A 17,333-nucleotide genomic window follows, 5' to 3' on the forward strand; every position below is an offset into this window, starting at 1 on the left:
TCCACCATTTATACTGGCCGCCATGTATAGCCTATCTTGTGCTGAAAAATGGTGTTAAACCCTACAACAACAACAACACATCACAGTTCACCACCTATGATGTGATGCATATCACAGTACACAACCTATAATGTGATACATATCACAATACACAACCTATGATATGATACATATTAGCACATGTGAAGAATAAAGAGGCAATACATTGTAAAGAATAGACAGGAAAATGACCAATAATTATTCATGGCCATTGAAGATTTCAAGTTACCTTTATTTGCTAAATATCATTTTATATTTATTCTCCATCAATAATATTGATATGTTTATTGAAATGGTAATAGGTGCATGTATGCATTGATGAGTTACTACACCAGCATTTGCAAAATTATAATGTCATTTTTAGATGTGGACGTTGATCGACCTGACGAGAAGGTCATCATTACGTATGTGGCCTCTTATTACCACTACTTTGCCAAGATGAAGACTGAAAAGACGGGAGGAAAGAGAATTGCCAAGGTAAGTTATGAGAAATGTAGTTTTATTTTAATTGAAGCAGTTTAAAGAGAAAAAAGAAGAAAATAATTTCTTTCATACTGGCTCAGACATTGCACCTTTCATTTATTACCCATAAAAAAGTCTCTGCTTCTATTTGAATTAATAATGCACAGTTCTATAACTGGTAACATCTAAAGGTTGATTTTTTTACAAACTATAATTTAAACAGCAACTGTACTTATAAACCAGAAGAACATTTGAAACAGACATCATAGAAATTCCTGTGATGTCACATAGTTGGCTTGGTTTAGGTTAGTCAAGCCATATACCTCTATTTCATTGAGATTGATTACAGTCGTTCAACCTACAGTGCGTCTTTTCTGCTACTCAGCATTCCAGTTGTTGGATATTCATGTGAGGGGACAATTACTGGATGTAGAAATTCCAGATTTACTGTAATCTGTTTGTGACTGGATATTTTCATTATTTGATTTGGAAGAGTACAGTATAGACAGATTATATGTATTATTTGATTTGTAAGAGTACAGTATAGACAGATTATATGTATTGTTTGATTTGTAAGTATAGACAGATTATATGTATTATTTGATTTGGAAGAATGCAGTATAGACAGAATATATGTATTATTTGATTTGGAAGAGTACAGTATAGATAGAATATATGTATTATTTGATTTGGAAGAGTACAGTATAGACAGAATATATGTATTATTTGATTTGGAAGAGTACAGTATAGACAGACTATATGTATTATTTGATTTGGAGGAGTACAGTATAGACATATTATATGTATTATTTGATTTGGAAGAGTACAGTATAGACAGATTATATGTATTATTTGATTTGGAAGAGTACAGTATAGACAGATTATATGTAGAATTACAATTGCATCACATAATAAGAAACAGCTCATTGGAGCTTTCTTATCATGTAACACAAATTATGTGGTTAGATAATATTTTGTCACTTGGGGGACAAGCATATGTCCAAATTCTTTACAAAGAGATGTGAGCTTATTCATTCCTATATAAGTTAACATTTAAACCATGCTTGCCATAGGATGGGTCATGTTACAGGTACTCCCACACACAGCCCTCTAGCCATTGACCAATGCCTTTAATTTTATTTGTAACCAACCCCCATGGGATAATTGGCCATATTCTGACACACATAATCTTTTCTCCCAATTCCCCTTGGGCAATTGAAAGGCTGCCAAAATGTTCATAGTGATAGTAAAAAAAAGTTCCAGAAAGCAGGTTAAGGAAAATTCCCATGGTCGCAACCAATATGTAAAGATAATACTGCATGGAAATGTAATGGACATGTATGGACCAATCAGAATCACATAAGTGGTATGTTAACATGTTGTCATGTCAAAAGTACTAAAATGCACAGATTACACGTAAAGTGTATTGACTATGTGATAATAAACTTTGAGGCTCTGTTCATGCTAACATGCTTGAATCATCAAGCTGGATGATTATATTCATTTTAATTAGTACCATACCTACACCCAAGTAATGGTCAGTATGACCTATATTTGACATTTTACTGGCTTGGGTTATGTTTTTGCATTTATCTCATGATCAGATAGGCTTTTTGCACCCAGTACATACTATTGTACCCTAGATTCCTGAAACTTGAGGGGATGCATCTCTGTTAATACAACCTTCTCATCACAAAAGTAGGTCACTTTGGTTTATATTTTATACTTGACTGACCAGTTCATATTTGTGAGTATATTTCTCAAGCTCTGTTCATAGTAGAATCATCAAACTAGATGATTGTATGCATATGTTTTAAACTTTGTTATAACAAAGAAGGTGATGGTGGCCTACGTTTTACATTTTACTGGCTCAGGTTCTGTTGTTGCATTTAGCTCTTAACCAAATAATCTTTTAGCACAGAGTATGCACACTGTTATCCCAAGATTCATGAAATTTAATGATGCATCTTGATGAGTGCTACATCATCATTACAAACTTATGTCACTGTGACTTTATTTCATGACCGCTCCAGTGGCCTTGTGGTTAGAGCGTCCGCCTCAATGCAGGAGGTCATGGGTTTGAACCCAGTCGAGTCATACCAAAGACTTACAAAACTGGTACTAACGCTGCCTTGCTTGGTGCTCAGCATGAAGAGGTTAGTGTTAGGACTGCTTGGCCTGGTGTCAGGATAATGTGACTGGGTGGGACATCATGTTACATGCCTGCGGCATGATGCCCCAGTACTAGACATCACTATAAACTGCCACACTGCAGACATTGTAGCGATATGACTGAAAAATTGTTAAAGCTACATTAAAAATCCAAATCACACACACACTTTATTTCATGCTTCACTGACTTGGGTTTAGTCTCAAGCACTGTTCATGCAAGAGTCATCAAAGTGGGTGATTGTATGAATCTCTGTTAGTACCAACCATTACAACCAAAGAAGGTCATTGTGACCAACATTTTACATTTTTCTGGCTTATGTAAAGTTTTTAGACAGGGTGGAGTTGGTTTGGGAACTGGACTAACTTTGCAGATGTTACCTCAGACATTTGAGTCAACCACTGTTCATGTAAATTGGTTGCATTATCAAGGTTTTGCATGGTGTAGAAATGCCATCCAGTAAGTGAACTGTTGAAGGTGTTGGGAGCCATCTTAAAAAGTCCATTCAGTTGGCACATAAATATGAAAAACAATACTCACATACTGGCCATGCTTAAGGAAAAAATGCAGGAAAGTCCATACTTGGAGAAAAAAACCAGGAAAGTCTGTACTTAGGAAAAAAAAAACAGGAAAGGCATCTGTTTTATTTATTTGACACAGTGTTGTGGCAATTTGTGTGTTGTCTTGGCAGGAGAGATGATTACCACCACTACAGAAATATAAAAAAACCCATAAAGATTAAGTCAAGTTGAGAGCTATAGCAAGCAATCATTGATCTCCATAATGTTTGGAACAGCAGTTTCAGAAACTGAGCTGAAGATGCTAGAGGCCAAAATGTACTTTGCAAACATTTTTGTTGAACACAGTGTTGTCTTTGCTGCATCAGACAACTCTTCTAAACTTTTAAATTTCAGGTTTTCCAAGTTGACAACAGCAGTGTCTGATATTTGTTACATGTTTTTGAAAATAGATAGAACTTATGGAAACATATTGACTGTTGGGAAAGTCTTTCCAGGTTGGCATGTCCATTAGAGTTCTCTCCCTTTTCCAGATCCTAAACTTCATGATGGACATTGAGAAGATGGTGGAAGACTATGAGATGCTGATGACGAGCCTTCTGGATTGGATTCGGAAAACAATCCAGCAGCTAAACAGCCGCAACTTCCCCAACTCTGTGGAGGAAATTCAACGTGAGTTGGTGGCATTCAAGCAATACTGGACTGTGGAGAAACCCCCAAAGTAAGAGCTTGGCATTTTGAGTAAAGAAAGTAAATAAAAACAATTTTGAATGTTTTATCCACTTGAGACATTGTTCTAGATTAGTGTCCAAGCATTTTGCATTTTAACTTTTTAAAATTGGTCTTAATAATAATTTCAATTGGAAGTTGAACTGCTAGGCCACTTAGGTCAAGAAGTAAATCTTTCCATTGAGTAATACGGTATAACAGTAATCATCCATTGGGTAATACAGTATAATAAGTCAATCATTGGGTAATACAGTATAACAATAGTCATCCATTGGGTAATACATTATAAGTCATCCATTGGGTAATGCAGTATAACAATAGACATCCATTTGGTAAAACAATATAACAATAGTCATCCAGTTGATACTACAGTATAACAAGTCATCCATTGTGTAATACCACATAACAATAGCCATACATTGGGTAATACAGTATAACAATACTCATCCATTGGGTAATACAGTATAAAAAGTGATCCATTTGGTAATACAGTATAACAATAGTCATTCATTGGGTAATATAGTATAACAATAGTCACTTACTAGAATAAACCTGAGACAAAATTTATTGACGTGCTGTGCATATTTTACACACATTGCTTAGGCTTCCATCTGCTGACCCAAGTCTATGCTGTTCAGAGTTGTATTACACACATTGCTTAGGCTTCCATCTGCTGACCTGTGTCTATGCTGTTCAGAGTTGTATTACACACATTGCTTAGGCTTCCATCTGCTGACCCAAGTCTATGCTGTTCAGAGTTGTATTACACACATTACTTAGGCTTCCATCTGCTGACCTGTGTCTGTGCTGTTCAGAGTTGTATTACACACATTGCTTAGGCTTCCATCTGCTGACCCAAGTCTATGCTGTTCAGAGTTGTATTACACACATTGCTTAGGCTTCCATCTGCTGACCTGTGTCTATGCTGTTCAGAGTTGTATTACACACATTACTTAGGCTTCCATCTGCTGACCCAAGTCTATGCTGTTCAGAGTTGTATTACACACATTGCTTAGGCTTCCATCTGCTGACCCAAGTCTATGCTGTTCAGAGTTGTATTACACACGTTGCTTAGGCTTCCATCTGCTGACCCAAGTCTATGCTGTTCAGAGTTGTATTACACACATTACTTAGGCTTCCATCTGCTGACCTGTGTCTATGCTGTTCAGAGTTGTATTACACACATTGCTTAGGCTTCCATCTGCTGATCCAAGTCTACGCTGTTCAGAGTTGTATTACACACATTGCTTAGCCTTCCATCTGCTGACCCAAGTCCATGCTGTTCAGAGTTGTATTACACACATTGCTTAGGCTTCCATCTGCTGACCCAAGTCTATGCTGTTCAGAGTTGTATTACACACATTGCTTAGCCTTCCATCAGCTGACCCAAGTCTATGCTGTTCAGAGTTGTATTACACACATTGCTTAGGCTTCCATCTGCTGACCCAAGTCTATGCTGTTCAGAGTTGTATTACACACATTGCTTAGGCTTCCATCTGCTGACCTGTGTCTATGCTGTTCAGAGTTGTATTACACACATTGCTTAGGCTTCCATCTGCTGACCTGTGTCTATGCTGTTCAGAGTTGTATTACACACATTGCTTAGCCTTCCATCTGCTGACCCAAGTCTATGCTGTTCAGAGTTGTATTACACACATTACTTAGGCTTCCATCTGCTGACCCAAGTCTATGCTGTTCAGAGTTGTATTACACACATTGCTTAGGCTTCCATCTGCTGACCTGTGTCTATGCTGTTCAGAGTTGTATTACACACATTGCTTAGGCTTCCATCTGCTGACCTGTGTCTATGCTGTTCAGAGTTGTATTACACACATTGCTTAGGCTTCCATCTGCTGACCCAAGTCTGTGCTGTTCAGAGTTGTATTACACACATTGCTTAGGCTTCCATCTGCTGACCCAAGTCTATGCTGTTCAGAGTTTTATTACACACATTGCTTAGGCTTCCATCTGCTGACCCAAGTCTATGCTGTTCAGAGTTGTATTACACACGTTACTTAGGCTTCCATCTGCTGACCCAAGTCTATACTGTTCAGAGTTTTATTACACACATTGCTTAGGCTTCCATCTGCTGACCCAAGTTTATGCTGTTCAGGGTTCTATTACACACATTACTTAGCTTCCATTTGCTGACCTGAGTCTGTGCTGTTTAGAGTTAGATTTGTTACACACATGGCTTAGACCAGGGGTCTCAAACATGTATCCTGCAAAGCCATATCCTGTGGCCTGCAGAATGATTGGCATCACAAGGGTCATGAGAGATAATAAAGGTGGTGCGGCTCTTGGGCCATCGAAAATGCCCTTATGCAGCTCTCAGGGTGGTTTGAGTTTGAGATCCCTGGCTTAGACTGTCATCTGCTGATCTGAGTCTACACTGTTCCAAGTTGGATGTGTTACTAACATGACTTAGACTATCTGCTGAACAGAGTCTGTGTTGTTCACGGTTAGACATGAGTTGTTCAGACAGCTTTGACCGTAATCTGCTGACTTGAGTTGACGATGTTTAGAGTTGGACATGTTATGCAAACAGCTTTGATCTTGATTCACTGACTAATCTGTGTTGTTCACAGTTAAATGTGACACACAAACAGATCTTGATCTGCTGACCTGAGTCTATGCTGCTCAGAGTTGGATGTGTTACACACATTACTTAGGCTTCCATCTGCTGACCTGAGTCTCTGCTGCTCACAGTTAGTCATGTGTTATACAACTTTAACTTAGACCTTGATCTGTTGACCTGAGTCTCTTCTGTTCTCAGTTGAATGTGTGATACATGAAGAGAAATGTATAACTCAATGTGTTTGTTTGTTTGTTTACTAGTCATTGAAGTCCAATGTCAAGCCATAATTTATTGCAATATTTAATTGACTTTACCATAGCTTGTAAAAACCAATCCATTTTTCCCTACAAGAAAAAGTTAAGGAATCCATTCTAGGTTAATTGGTGGTACTAGGAAGGGGCAGCATATACTGTCTGTAGACTTAGATCTGCTGGCACATAATCTGGGTCTGTGCAGTTTGTTATGACTAGGACTAGTCATTGGAACAAACATAGACCCTGATCTGCCCGCTTATTAACTACTGACAGATCTGAATCTGTGATGTTTGCAGTTGGGTCAAAACTATACACATGCAAATATGGTAATTGGTGATAAAAGAAGAGGAGTGAACCAGTCTTAAATCATCAGTAGAGACTAATGGGGTCATCTTTCATTTCGTTTGATACTTTCATTTTTCTGTTATTTCTTGTTTTGGTTGTCAAAATGAATATGACAAGTTCACATATTTGTAGCTTTAAAAAATGTATATGTTATATGTAAAATTAGGATGTCATTATCAAAATTATTGATTCATGACTCAATATTTTGCTTTACTGGTCTTGCTTAAGCTGTTCCCACTCAGTTCTTTTGCACAGTGAGAACCAGTCTAACTTCATTCTATACTAAATGTGGTATCAAGTTATCCATGTGGTATATGCCTCAGATAAAATAGTATCTAGTAATAATTTGTATTTTTAGTCATCAACATTACATGAAAAAAATACAGTTCTAGCCATTTAAATAAAATGAACCACAAGAATGTTATAAACAAACATCATGGCAGTATCAGCAGCATTTGCCAGGTTTTTTTAGTACTGCTGCTGCTAAATAATAATAATAATAATAATAATGTCTTCTTCTTCTTTTTATTATTATTATTATCATTATTATTATTATTATTATAAATTACATAACATTACATCGCTTTGTTATAATTAGCAAAATTTATAAAGTCTCCCAGATAGTCCATCACTTGTCTCAACTCCTTCTGTGACTTCGCCCAATTTATGGGGTCTAGGATTGTCTCCGATATGCAAATGAATTTTGTTCCAACTTTGTATTTAGTTCCATTCCAATAAACAGGTTAATATTCAGTACTCTGTTGATTTTAAGGTCAGATGTTCTGACACTGGTTTTAAGCAGTGCTGGCTTGTGTCCATGATAATCAAGAGTAATATGATTGGATTGTACTGAACCCAGTTTAAAGAAAACCTTGAATAATGCCAGTTTAATATCATGGGCTCTTTATCCCCCAAAAATATTTATAGATTTAGCCAAACCTAGCATGTGGATATATCTTGTCATTGTTCGAGACAATTAATTTCATGACATTGTTTGAGACAGTTAATTTTAGTGATCGTGCTTCCATGATATCAGGTTCAAGGTGAAATGCAGTGACAAAGAAATTGCACTGCTGTTACGGGTATTTTGTGAACATGCAAAAATATTTTTGTTACTGAATTTTGGAATGTTGAAGTTTCTCAAGGATATCAGTTGGCTCCAATACTCGTTGGTTAAAAATAATAATAGAACAGAAGAAATAAACTGATTGTGGATTCCTAGAAATCTTTCCAGCCAGTAGATTATCAGTCCTCTTGAAGAAATCTTGAATTGTATATTACAGCATTAAAAATAATTCAACATCTGTCATTTAACTACAGGTATAGGGAAAAAGGAAACGTGGAGGTCCAGTTTTTCAACATTCAGGCCCGACTGAAAGCTAATGGACAGAAGGCATATGTTCCTCCAGAAGGCAAACTCATCCATGACATTGAAACTGCATGGATACACCTTGAAAAGGCAGAACATGGCCGGGAAGTGGCCCTGAGGGATGAACTGATCAGGTATCATCTATTTTCAAAGAAAGTAAAACTGGGAGTGTGATTTTCCTTTCATGCATGTCTGCGTTTTGTTTTTGTTGTCTTGTGTATGTCTCTGTTTCACAGTTTCTTAAGTACTTCTTTAAACCATTATGGATGTTATGGAAAGAACAGACTTGCAAATTAAGGCCATGACTAGAATATGTTATGCGTATGCTATTGCTGTGGCAAAGAAACCTTAAAACTGTTGGCTGCACCACAAAAGTAAAGTTTTACGATTTGATGGTTGGGAGTAGTCCATGGGCAGGGGACGACACATTGGATTTGTGGGCAGGCAATGAATGGAATAGGAATGTTCAGTAATATGTGGCCATCTTTGCTGCGGAATTCAAATTATTTTTCATTTGTACTTGGTTATAAGTCGAGACAAACTGCAAACATCATAGACCCTGATCTGCCATTCCTAAATATAGGGCCTGAGATTCCAATTAAATATGGTATTATCTGCAGCCAGTCGTGGGCAATGGTGTTAGGATACGGTACTTGCTGAGGCAGTTAAAACAAAGAATTAATTATTCTTGGTAGGATTGTATGTTTGTAGACTTAATATAATTCAATGATTTCAAATTTACCTTAATAGTCAAACATTTACTTTAATCACTAATTGTTGTGAAATTTGAAGTTCTCTTAGTAGGTATAAGATACTTAAAATAGAGTTGGGTAGTTACATGTTTTTTGTAATTAATTAGCTCATAATGATAAATTTTTACAAGTAATTTGTCATTTAATATATTTGTGGAAAATCTAATGTACATTAGAGGGTGCAAATGAGTGTGTGTGTGTTGGGAGTGGAATATGGCTTTTATTGGATTGTACGATTTAGTTTTTGTGCACTTTGTTATGTAGACTAGGGTCAGATGAAGGGTCTGCAGTTAATACAATCATACCTTAAGTTTAGTTCTGGAAAAGTTCTTCAGGGAATGCTTTCTCTGAAGTCTGCTACGATTGTTTATAAGCTTGATTTTTTATAAGCTAAGGTCAAACATTGGACAGGGAGTCAGCATGAAGAGCTGGAGACATTAGTGTTCAATTAAATGTGGAAAAGAAAAACCCTCTCTCGTGTGACTAATTCCCCTTGGTGCAGTTATATCAGAATATATGCTACAACATTACTCTTAACAAACTGCATAGACCCAGATCTGCCAGTGCATTATGAGATGACAGATCTGGGTCTGTGCAGTTTGCAGTTGGACTCAGCTTATAAGTGAGTACATAAGGTAATGTCTGTGTTAAAGTTGTTTAAATACCTTTTTGAATTCTGTATAATTAGTTTTACCACTTACATATTTTGCTCCAAACATATGCAAGGCATTCATATCACTCAGAATTTTTTTTCTCTGGAATAGTGGAAACATAACCCTCAGTGCAGAGTAGTTGAACCTTACAATTTACAGTCCTTTTCTTTCTTATCTAAAGGTGCAAATATTTGGAATTTATTCTAAATCCTACATTTTTCATCATAACCTTCAAATTTCTGCAGTATTCATTTGAAATAGTTCTGCGAAGGTTTTCCTTAGAAGACTGGTAATATTTATATTCCTTGCATAACACGGATATACATTCATTTTCAGGCAAGAGAGGTTACAACAATTAGCCAACAGATTTAATAGAAAGGTATGTTTCAAGATTTAGCAGTTATTTAATGAATATTAGTGTTGCTATATCACTGAATGTTCGGTGTTTGTTCATCAGAGGCATTCAGATTTGAAAAATAATCTTTATGAAAGAATGTTCTTTTTGTTTTCTTTTGTTTATTAAAAGGTTTATTGTAAAGTCTTACACTAGAAACATTGTAATTTGGATTGAGGCCATACAGTATTATTGTGATTACATCATGATGTTGCTAAAATCACTCTCTAGAATACATTATTCAACAAATCTTTCTTACTTTATTAAATCAGATGTTTCCACTGATTTATCATAATAAAAATTGGGAATAACAAATTTCTTTGTATGTGCCTGTGAGCAATGGTGGACCTGGCCTGGAGATGAGGAAACTCTGAGTTTGTTTCAGAGATTAAATTTCCTTTACCAGCCAATCAGAAATGAGCTTTGAAAAGTAATGTCATTTATGATTGGTTGAAGCAAAATATAAATCTCAAAGTGTTTTATGTGTTACATGCCAAATAAGATATTTTTCCCATTAACTAACAATATTTTCTCTTTGTTTGCAATATCAACAGGCTGAAATCCGTGAATCCTGGTTGAATGACATGTACCAGATCCTGGAAGAGAAAATTGAATGCAATAATGCAGCCCAGGCAGAGGCTGCCATTAAGAAGCATGAAGCCATTAGTGCTGAAATTATGGCCAGAGTAAGTGTAAACATCAGTCTTTTGTGTGTCCATCTTCTATCCAAGAATTAGTACTGAGATATCCCATCCAAGAATATGTACTGAAATGTACCTTTCAAGAATATATACTGAGATATACCATCCAAGAATATGTACTGAGATGTACCGTCCAAAAATGTGTACTGAGATGTACTGTGCAATAATATGTGCCAAGATGTACTGTCCAATAATATGTGCCAAGATGTACTGTCCAAGACATATAGTTCATCATCAATTTCACAACAGCAAAACTTGCAGATTCTCTCTGACCTTTCAAAATATTGATATTATTTGTAATCTCTGACTTTCGCAAATCTATTCTCATTATAGTCCTGCAATACAAAATCTGCGCCCTATAGTGATTTCATTCATCAGTCCATGTTTCAGCAGTTTGGTTTCTATAAGGTAACTTTGCAAGAAATTACTGGATATCAGCCAGATTTGGTATGCAGCTTTGTACTAGGGACACTTTGGGCAGAGTCTATTTTCAACATTCTGTATCATCATTTATGTTATGACTCCTGTTTACCATTATCCCTAATTGTGATTTCCACAACAAAGCATTGTTGGATTTTTAGCCAAGTTTTCAGATTCCAACAAACTATAAAATCATGTAAAATCTGGTAGCCAGCTTGAATTCAGTAACTTCCAAAGAAGACTATAAGATGACAATTGAATCTGAAACTTTTTGTATCAGTAGTTTTTTTAATACCATTATGATCACCAAAATATGACATTCTGTTATGGTCCTTGAATTCCCATCCTCTTTTTTGGATTTACATCCAGTGTTCCATCTCATCATATACAAGTGTTAAATTAATGGTGAAAGTTGCAGATATCTTAGTCTTTCTGTTTAAGACCAGCTGTTATTGTGGCAGGGCCCCCGTTGGATTGGCCTAAGGTGCTCAAATTTATAAATCACTGAAAGCTCATCTGTCCATATGGAATCAAGTCCTGGGCTTGGTCAATGTAGGTATGTGAGAAAGCTCACTAGTAGCTTCCCTTGGGTCATTGGTTCTTCCTTGAAGTTTCAATGGGTTCTTCTTCCACCAAAATATACTGGCTGCCATGTATGGTCTATCATATGATGAAAAATGGAGTTGAAAGCATAATGGCAACAATGATGACAACAACAACAAAATCTCTTGTGATTATTTGTAGTCCTTTCTGATCAGAATTCTTGTATGTTTCTTTGCAGAAAGACCGGTTTAAAGCCCTGAACAACCTTGCCAAGGAGCTAGTGCAGGGAAACTACCATTCAAAGGATTCAGTGCAGAAAAAGTAAGCATGTTGCTTGTAAGAAGCAGCAAGCATTGTCTGTCTCTGTATTCCAAGGATTAGTCATTATAATGCAGTAGACAGGGTTCATAACTGCTGACTGTATTATGTGCTTGGACATAGCATATAGCCAGAATAATTGAAAATTTGATGAATAAATGTGTGACTGAAGTGGGCGCATGGAAATTACCAAAATGTTAAACATACAGTAATAATTTGAGTTCATGTAAATTACATTTTTCTGTCACTTAATGGTAGTCACATATTTCATAACGTCAAACAAGAATCGTACTGTGTTATATCCAAAATCATGTTATAACGATGAGTATTATAATGAGAACTGTAGACTGTAAAATAACCCAATTTTGTTTTATAGGTTTTTGTTTAGGTTGATATGGATTATTGTTGGGAACATTCTGCATGCATCTGTATTTAGAATCGGTATTATTTATGCATCAGACATTGTTATAATATGACATTTATTGGAGGCAGTTTAGTGAAAAATGCTTTCATTTTGTTGTTTGTCTTTCTAATATGTATCTCTATATTATGTTTGAGTCTTTCTGACTTTTGAGAATGCGATTCATAAATCTTAATGAAGTGTATATCAGATATCAAGATATAAAAAATAACATCTGTATTTGTGAACTTTATTGCATTTTTATCACTCTACACATCATAGGCATCTCACTAATTCTTTTTAAAGACCATTCCATGCCAATATCTTTGCCATTGAATTATGTATTTAAATTGTCTTAGCTTCATATTGATGTTTCCATAAGTGAAAAATTTGAATGCTTTTCAAGCAGAATTAGATCTTGTTAGGTTTACCTGAGATCTGTATCAAAAGTTTTGTGTACAGATATTCTTTTTACATATAAGATGAATTTGTCCCATTTTGTTGCTGTTTACTTGACCATGATGTTCTCCATTCTTTTGCTAGGGATGCAGATATCATGAAGAAATGGCAAGCACTCCTGGATAAGCTTGAGAGTAGGCGAATAATCCTGGCTGGTTTTAATAACATGATGAACATTTTCCGTGAGATTGAAAGCATCAAGGAGGAACTGAGAGAAATAGAGGTATGATATTCATTAGTGCATGTACTTTAAATCTATAGTTATGAAGACCACCACAGTATTTCAGGCCTACAGGCCACCACAGTATATCAGACCTACAGACAACCACAGTATTTCAGACCAACAGGCCACCACAAAATGTCAGGCCTGCAGACAACCACAGTAGTTTAGGCCTACAGGCCACCACAGTATTTCAGGCCAACAGGCCACCACTTTAGTTCAGGCATACAGGCCACCACAGTATGTCAGGCCTACAGACAACCGCAGTAGTTTAAGACAAAAGGCCACCCCAGTATTTTAGGCCTACAGGCCATCAGAGTATATCAGGAAGATATGTTTCAAAGAATAATGTTCCAGGAACACCTGAAATTGTTACCATTTTGTGCATCTTTGATATAAAATTGACCTGCACTTGCTCATCTGGATATCTGATTGCTTTTCAGGAGCAGTCGTCACCTGTTCTGAAAGTTAGGGCAAGTCATGTATAAGGCTTTTTAGTTAGAATAAGTATTGGTTATTTTGAAACCCATGGGACATTACTTAGTCAGCTAGGGTTAAAGTGATCCTGACTCTTTAATGGAATTTCCATTTTATGAAATATGCAGTGGTATACAATTGGTTCAAGACAAGACTTCAGTGAGCAGGGTTTTAAATTGTCATGCACCACTGAAATTTCCATTTGTAATTATGTTTTTTATTTTTTATTTCATTTGTCTTATCAGTCACATTTGCTGATTTTATATACATGATCATTGTGCTAGGCATGGTTATATTGATGATATAATCTCCATGACAACGTCACAGCATTTTAGAGGTTGATGTTAACTCTCCCAGTAGCTTTACATCACACTTGTGCATTAATTGGTTTCTCGTGCATTCTTTGCATCTGAAATAACCCCAGGATAGAATCTAGATTGATTTGGCAATATGACAGCCTTCCAAAAAGTAGATTCATTAATATATTTTCACTGATGTAAAAAATTTAGCCACTCTTGATTTTATTTTAATTCAGAATTAACCATGTATGTTTTTTAAATTAGTTCATTTCATTGCACTTTAAGAAATATCACTGCAAAAGTCACTAGACTGGATGCAGTGATTGACCATTTACAGAAACATATTACTAAGTCTGTGAATTTGCATATAATTCACTACATTAAAAAATTAAGATGCAGCAAAGAAAATTATCATATGACTTACTGTTAAATTAAACTGATGCACTAACAAATGATGAAAATACCATGAAATAATTTATTTTAGTAGGTAAATGTTTTGTATGTTTTGCAAACAAAATCATTTGGGTTAGCACTAAATTTGAAGATTGTGGAATGGGATCCTACCATTTTTTTTGATGATTGACTGTTGGACCTTTAAAGTGTTAGCAAGTGGAAGGGGCTTTTATCATTTCTGTACTAATTACTGCTGGGCCTATAAATTTGTAGAGTGGGGAAGGTGGTTTGATTGTTTTATGTACTAATTACTGCTGGGCCTTTAAATCTGTAGAATGGGGAAAGGAGTTCTGTTGTTTTATATACTGATTACTGTTGGGCCTTTAAATCTGTAGAATGGGGAAAGGAGTTCTGTTGTTTTATATATACTGATTACTGCTGGGCCTCTAAATCTGTGGAATGAGGAAAGGAGTTCTGTTGTTTTATATACTGATTACTGTTGGGCCTTTAAATTTGTAGAATGGGGAAATGAGTTCTGTTGTTTTATATACTGATTACTGTTGGGCCTTTAAATCTGTAGAATGGGGAAAGGAGTTCTGTTGTTTTATATACTGATTACTGTTGGGCTTTTAAATCTGTAGAATGAGGAAGGGAGTTCTGTTGTTTTATGTACTAATTACTGCTGAGCCTTTAAACCTGTAGAATGAGGAAAGGAGTTCTGTTGTTTTATATACTGATTACTGCTGAGCCTTTAAATCTGTAGAATGGGGAAATGAGTTCTGTTGTTTTATATACTGATTACTGTTGGGCCTTTAAATCTGTAGAATGGGGAAAGGAGTTCTGTTATTTTATATACTGATTACTGTTGGGCCTTTAAATCTGTAAAATGGGGAAATGAGTTCTGTTGTTTTATATACTGATTACTGTTGGGCCTTTAAACATGTATAATGAGGAAGGGAGTTCTGTTGTTTTCTATACTGATTACTGTTGGGCCTTTAAACCTTTAGAATGAGGAAGGGAGTTCTGTTGTTTTATATACTGATTACTGCTGAGCCTTTAAATCTGTAGAATGGGGAAATGAGTTCTGTTGTTTTATATACTGATTACAGTTGGGCCTTTAAATCTGTAGAATGGAGAAAGGAGTTCTGTTGTTTTATACACTGATTACTGTTTGGCCTTTAAATCTGTAGAATGGGGAAATGAGTTCTGTTGTTTTATATACTGATTACTGTTGGGCCTTTAAATCTGTAAAATGGGGAAATGAGTTCTGTTGTTTTATATACTGATTACTGTTGGGCCTTTAAACATGTATAATGAGGAAGGGAGTTCTGTTGTTTTCTATACTGATTACTGTTGGGCCTTTAAACCTTTAGAATGAGGAAGGGAGTTCTGTTGTTTTATTTACTGATTACTGTTGGGCCTTTAAATCTGTAGAATGGGGAAAGGACTTCTGTTGTTTTATATGCTGATTACTGTTGGGCCTTTAATTCTGTAGAACAGGGAAAGGAGTTCTGTTGCTTTATATACTGATCACTGCTGAGCCTTTAAATCTGTAGAATGTGGAAAGGACTTCTGTTGTTTTATATACTGATTACTGTTGGGCCTTTAAATCTGTAGAATGGGGAAATGAGTTCTGTTGTTTTATATACTGATTACTGTTGGCCTTTAAATCTGTAGAATGGGGAAAGGAGTTCTCTTGTTTTATATACTGATTACTGTTGGTCCTTTAAATCTGTAGAATGGGGAAAGGAGTTCTGTTGTTTTATATACTGATTACTGTTGGGCCTTTAAATCTGTAAAATGGGGAAATGAGTTCTGTTGTTTTATATACTGATTACTGTTGGGCCTTTAAACATGTATAATGAGGAAGGGAGTTCTGTTGTTTTCTATACTGATTACTGTTGGGCCTTTAAACCTTTAGAATGAGGAAGGGAGTTCTGTTGTTTTATTTACTGATTACTGTTGGGCCTTTAAATCTGTAGAATGGGGAAAGGACTTCTGTTGTTTTATATGCTGATTACTGTTGGGCCTTTAATTCTGTAGAACAGGGAAAGGAGTTCTGTTGCTTTATATACTGATCACTGCTGAGCCTTTAAATCTGTAGAATGTGGAAAGGACTTCTGTTGTTTTATATACTGATTACTGTTGGGCCTTTAAATCTGTAGAATGGGGAAATGAGTTCTGTTGTTTTATATACTGATTACTGTTGGCCTTTAAATCTGTAGAATGGGGAAAGGAGTTCTCTTGTTTTATATACTGATTACTGTTGGTCCTTTAAATCTGTAGAATGGGGAAAGGAGTTCTGTTGTTTTATATACTGATTACTGTTGGGCTTTTAAATCTGTAGAATAAGGAAAGGAGTTCTGCTGTTTTATATACTGATTACTGTTGGGCCTTTAAACCTGTATAATGAGGAAGGGAGTTCTGTTGTTTTATGTACTAATTACTGCTGAGCTTTTAAACCTGTAGAATGAGGAAAGGAGTTATGTTGTTTTATATACTGATTACCATTGGGCCTTTAAATCTATAGAATGGGGAAAGGAGTTCTGTTGTTTTATATACTGATTACTGCTGAGCCTTTAAATATGTAGAATGGGGAAAGGAGTTCTGTTGTTTTATATACTGATTACTGTTGGTCCTTTAAATCTGTAGAATGGGGAAAGGAGTTCTGTTTTTGATATACTGATTACTGTTGGGCCTTTAAATCTGTAGAATGGGAAAATGAGTTCTGTTGTTTTATATACTGATTACTGTTGGTCCTTTAAATCTGTAGAATGGGAAAGGAGTTCTGTTTTTTTATATACTGATTACAGTTGGGCCTTTAAATCTGTAGAATGGGG

The 17,333-nt window shown here is 35.8% G+C and overlaps 1 protein-coding gene across 4 annotated transcripts in view; it reads left to right on the plus strand.

The window, feature by feature from the left end:
- Positions 1-17,333, plus strand: part of LOC149804849 (spectrin beta chain, non-erythrocytic 5-like) — a 338,094-nt gene that overhangs the window by 109,063 nt on the left and 211,698 nt on the right. For all 4 annotated transcript variants that reach the window (XR_016416849.1, XM_089945259.1, XM_089945279.1 and 1 more), the window contains exons 8-14: positions 404-516; positions 3,723-3,910; positions 8,416-8,598; positions 10,206-10,248; positions 10,818-10,949; positions 12,166-12,248; positions 13,189-13,327. Coding sequence is in view for 3 of the 4 variants with exons in the window: in XM_089945259.1 (XP_089801385.1) it covers positions 404-516; positions 3,723-3,910; positions 8,416-8,598; positions 10,206-10,248; positions 10,818-10,949; positions 12,166-12,248; positions 13,189-13,327 (881 nt within the window). In the remaining variant the exon portion in view is untranslated. The remainder of the gene's footprint in view (positions 1-403; positions 517-3,722; positions 3,911-8,415; positions 8,599-10,205; positions 10,249-10,817; positions 10,950-12,165; positions 12,249-13,188; positions 13,328-17,333) is intronic.

The sequence above is a fragment of the Sinohyriopsis cumingii genome, chromosome 2 (assembly GCF_028554795.1).
Source record: "Sinohyriopsis cumingii isolate HCF-2022 chromosome 2, ASM2855479v2, whole genome shotgun sequence".
Lineage (NCBI taxonomy): Eukaryota > Metazoa > Mollusca > Bivalvia > Unionida > Unionidae > Sinohyriopsis > Sinohyriopsis cumingii.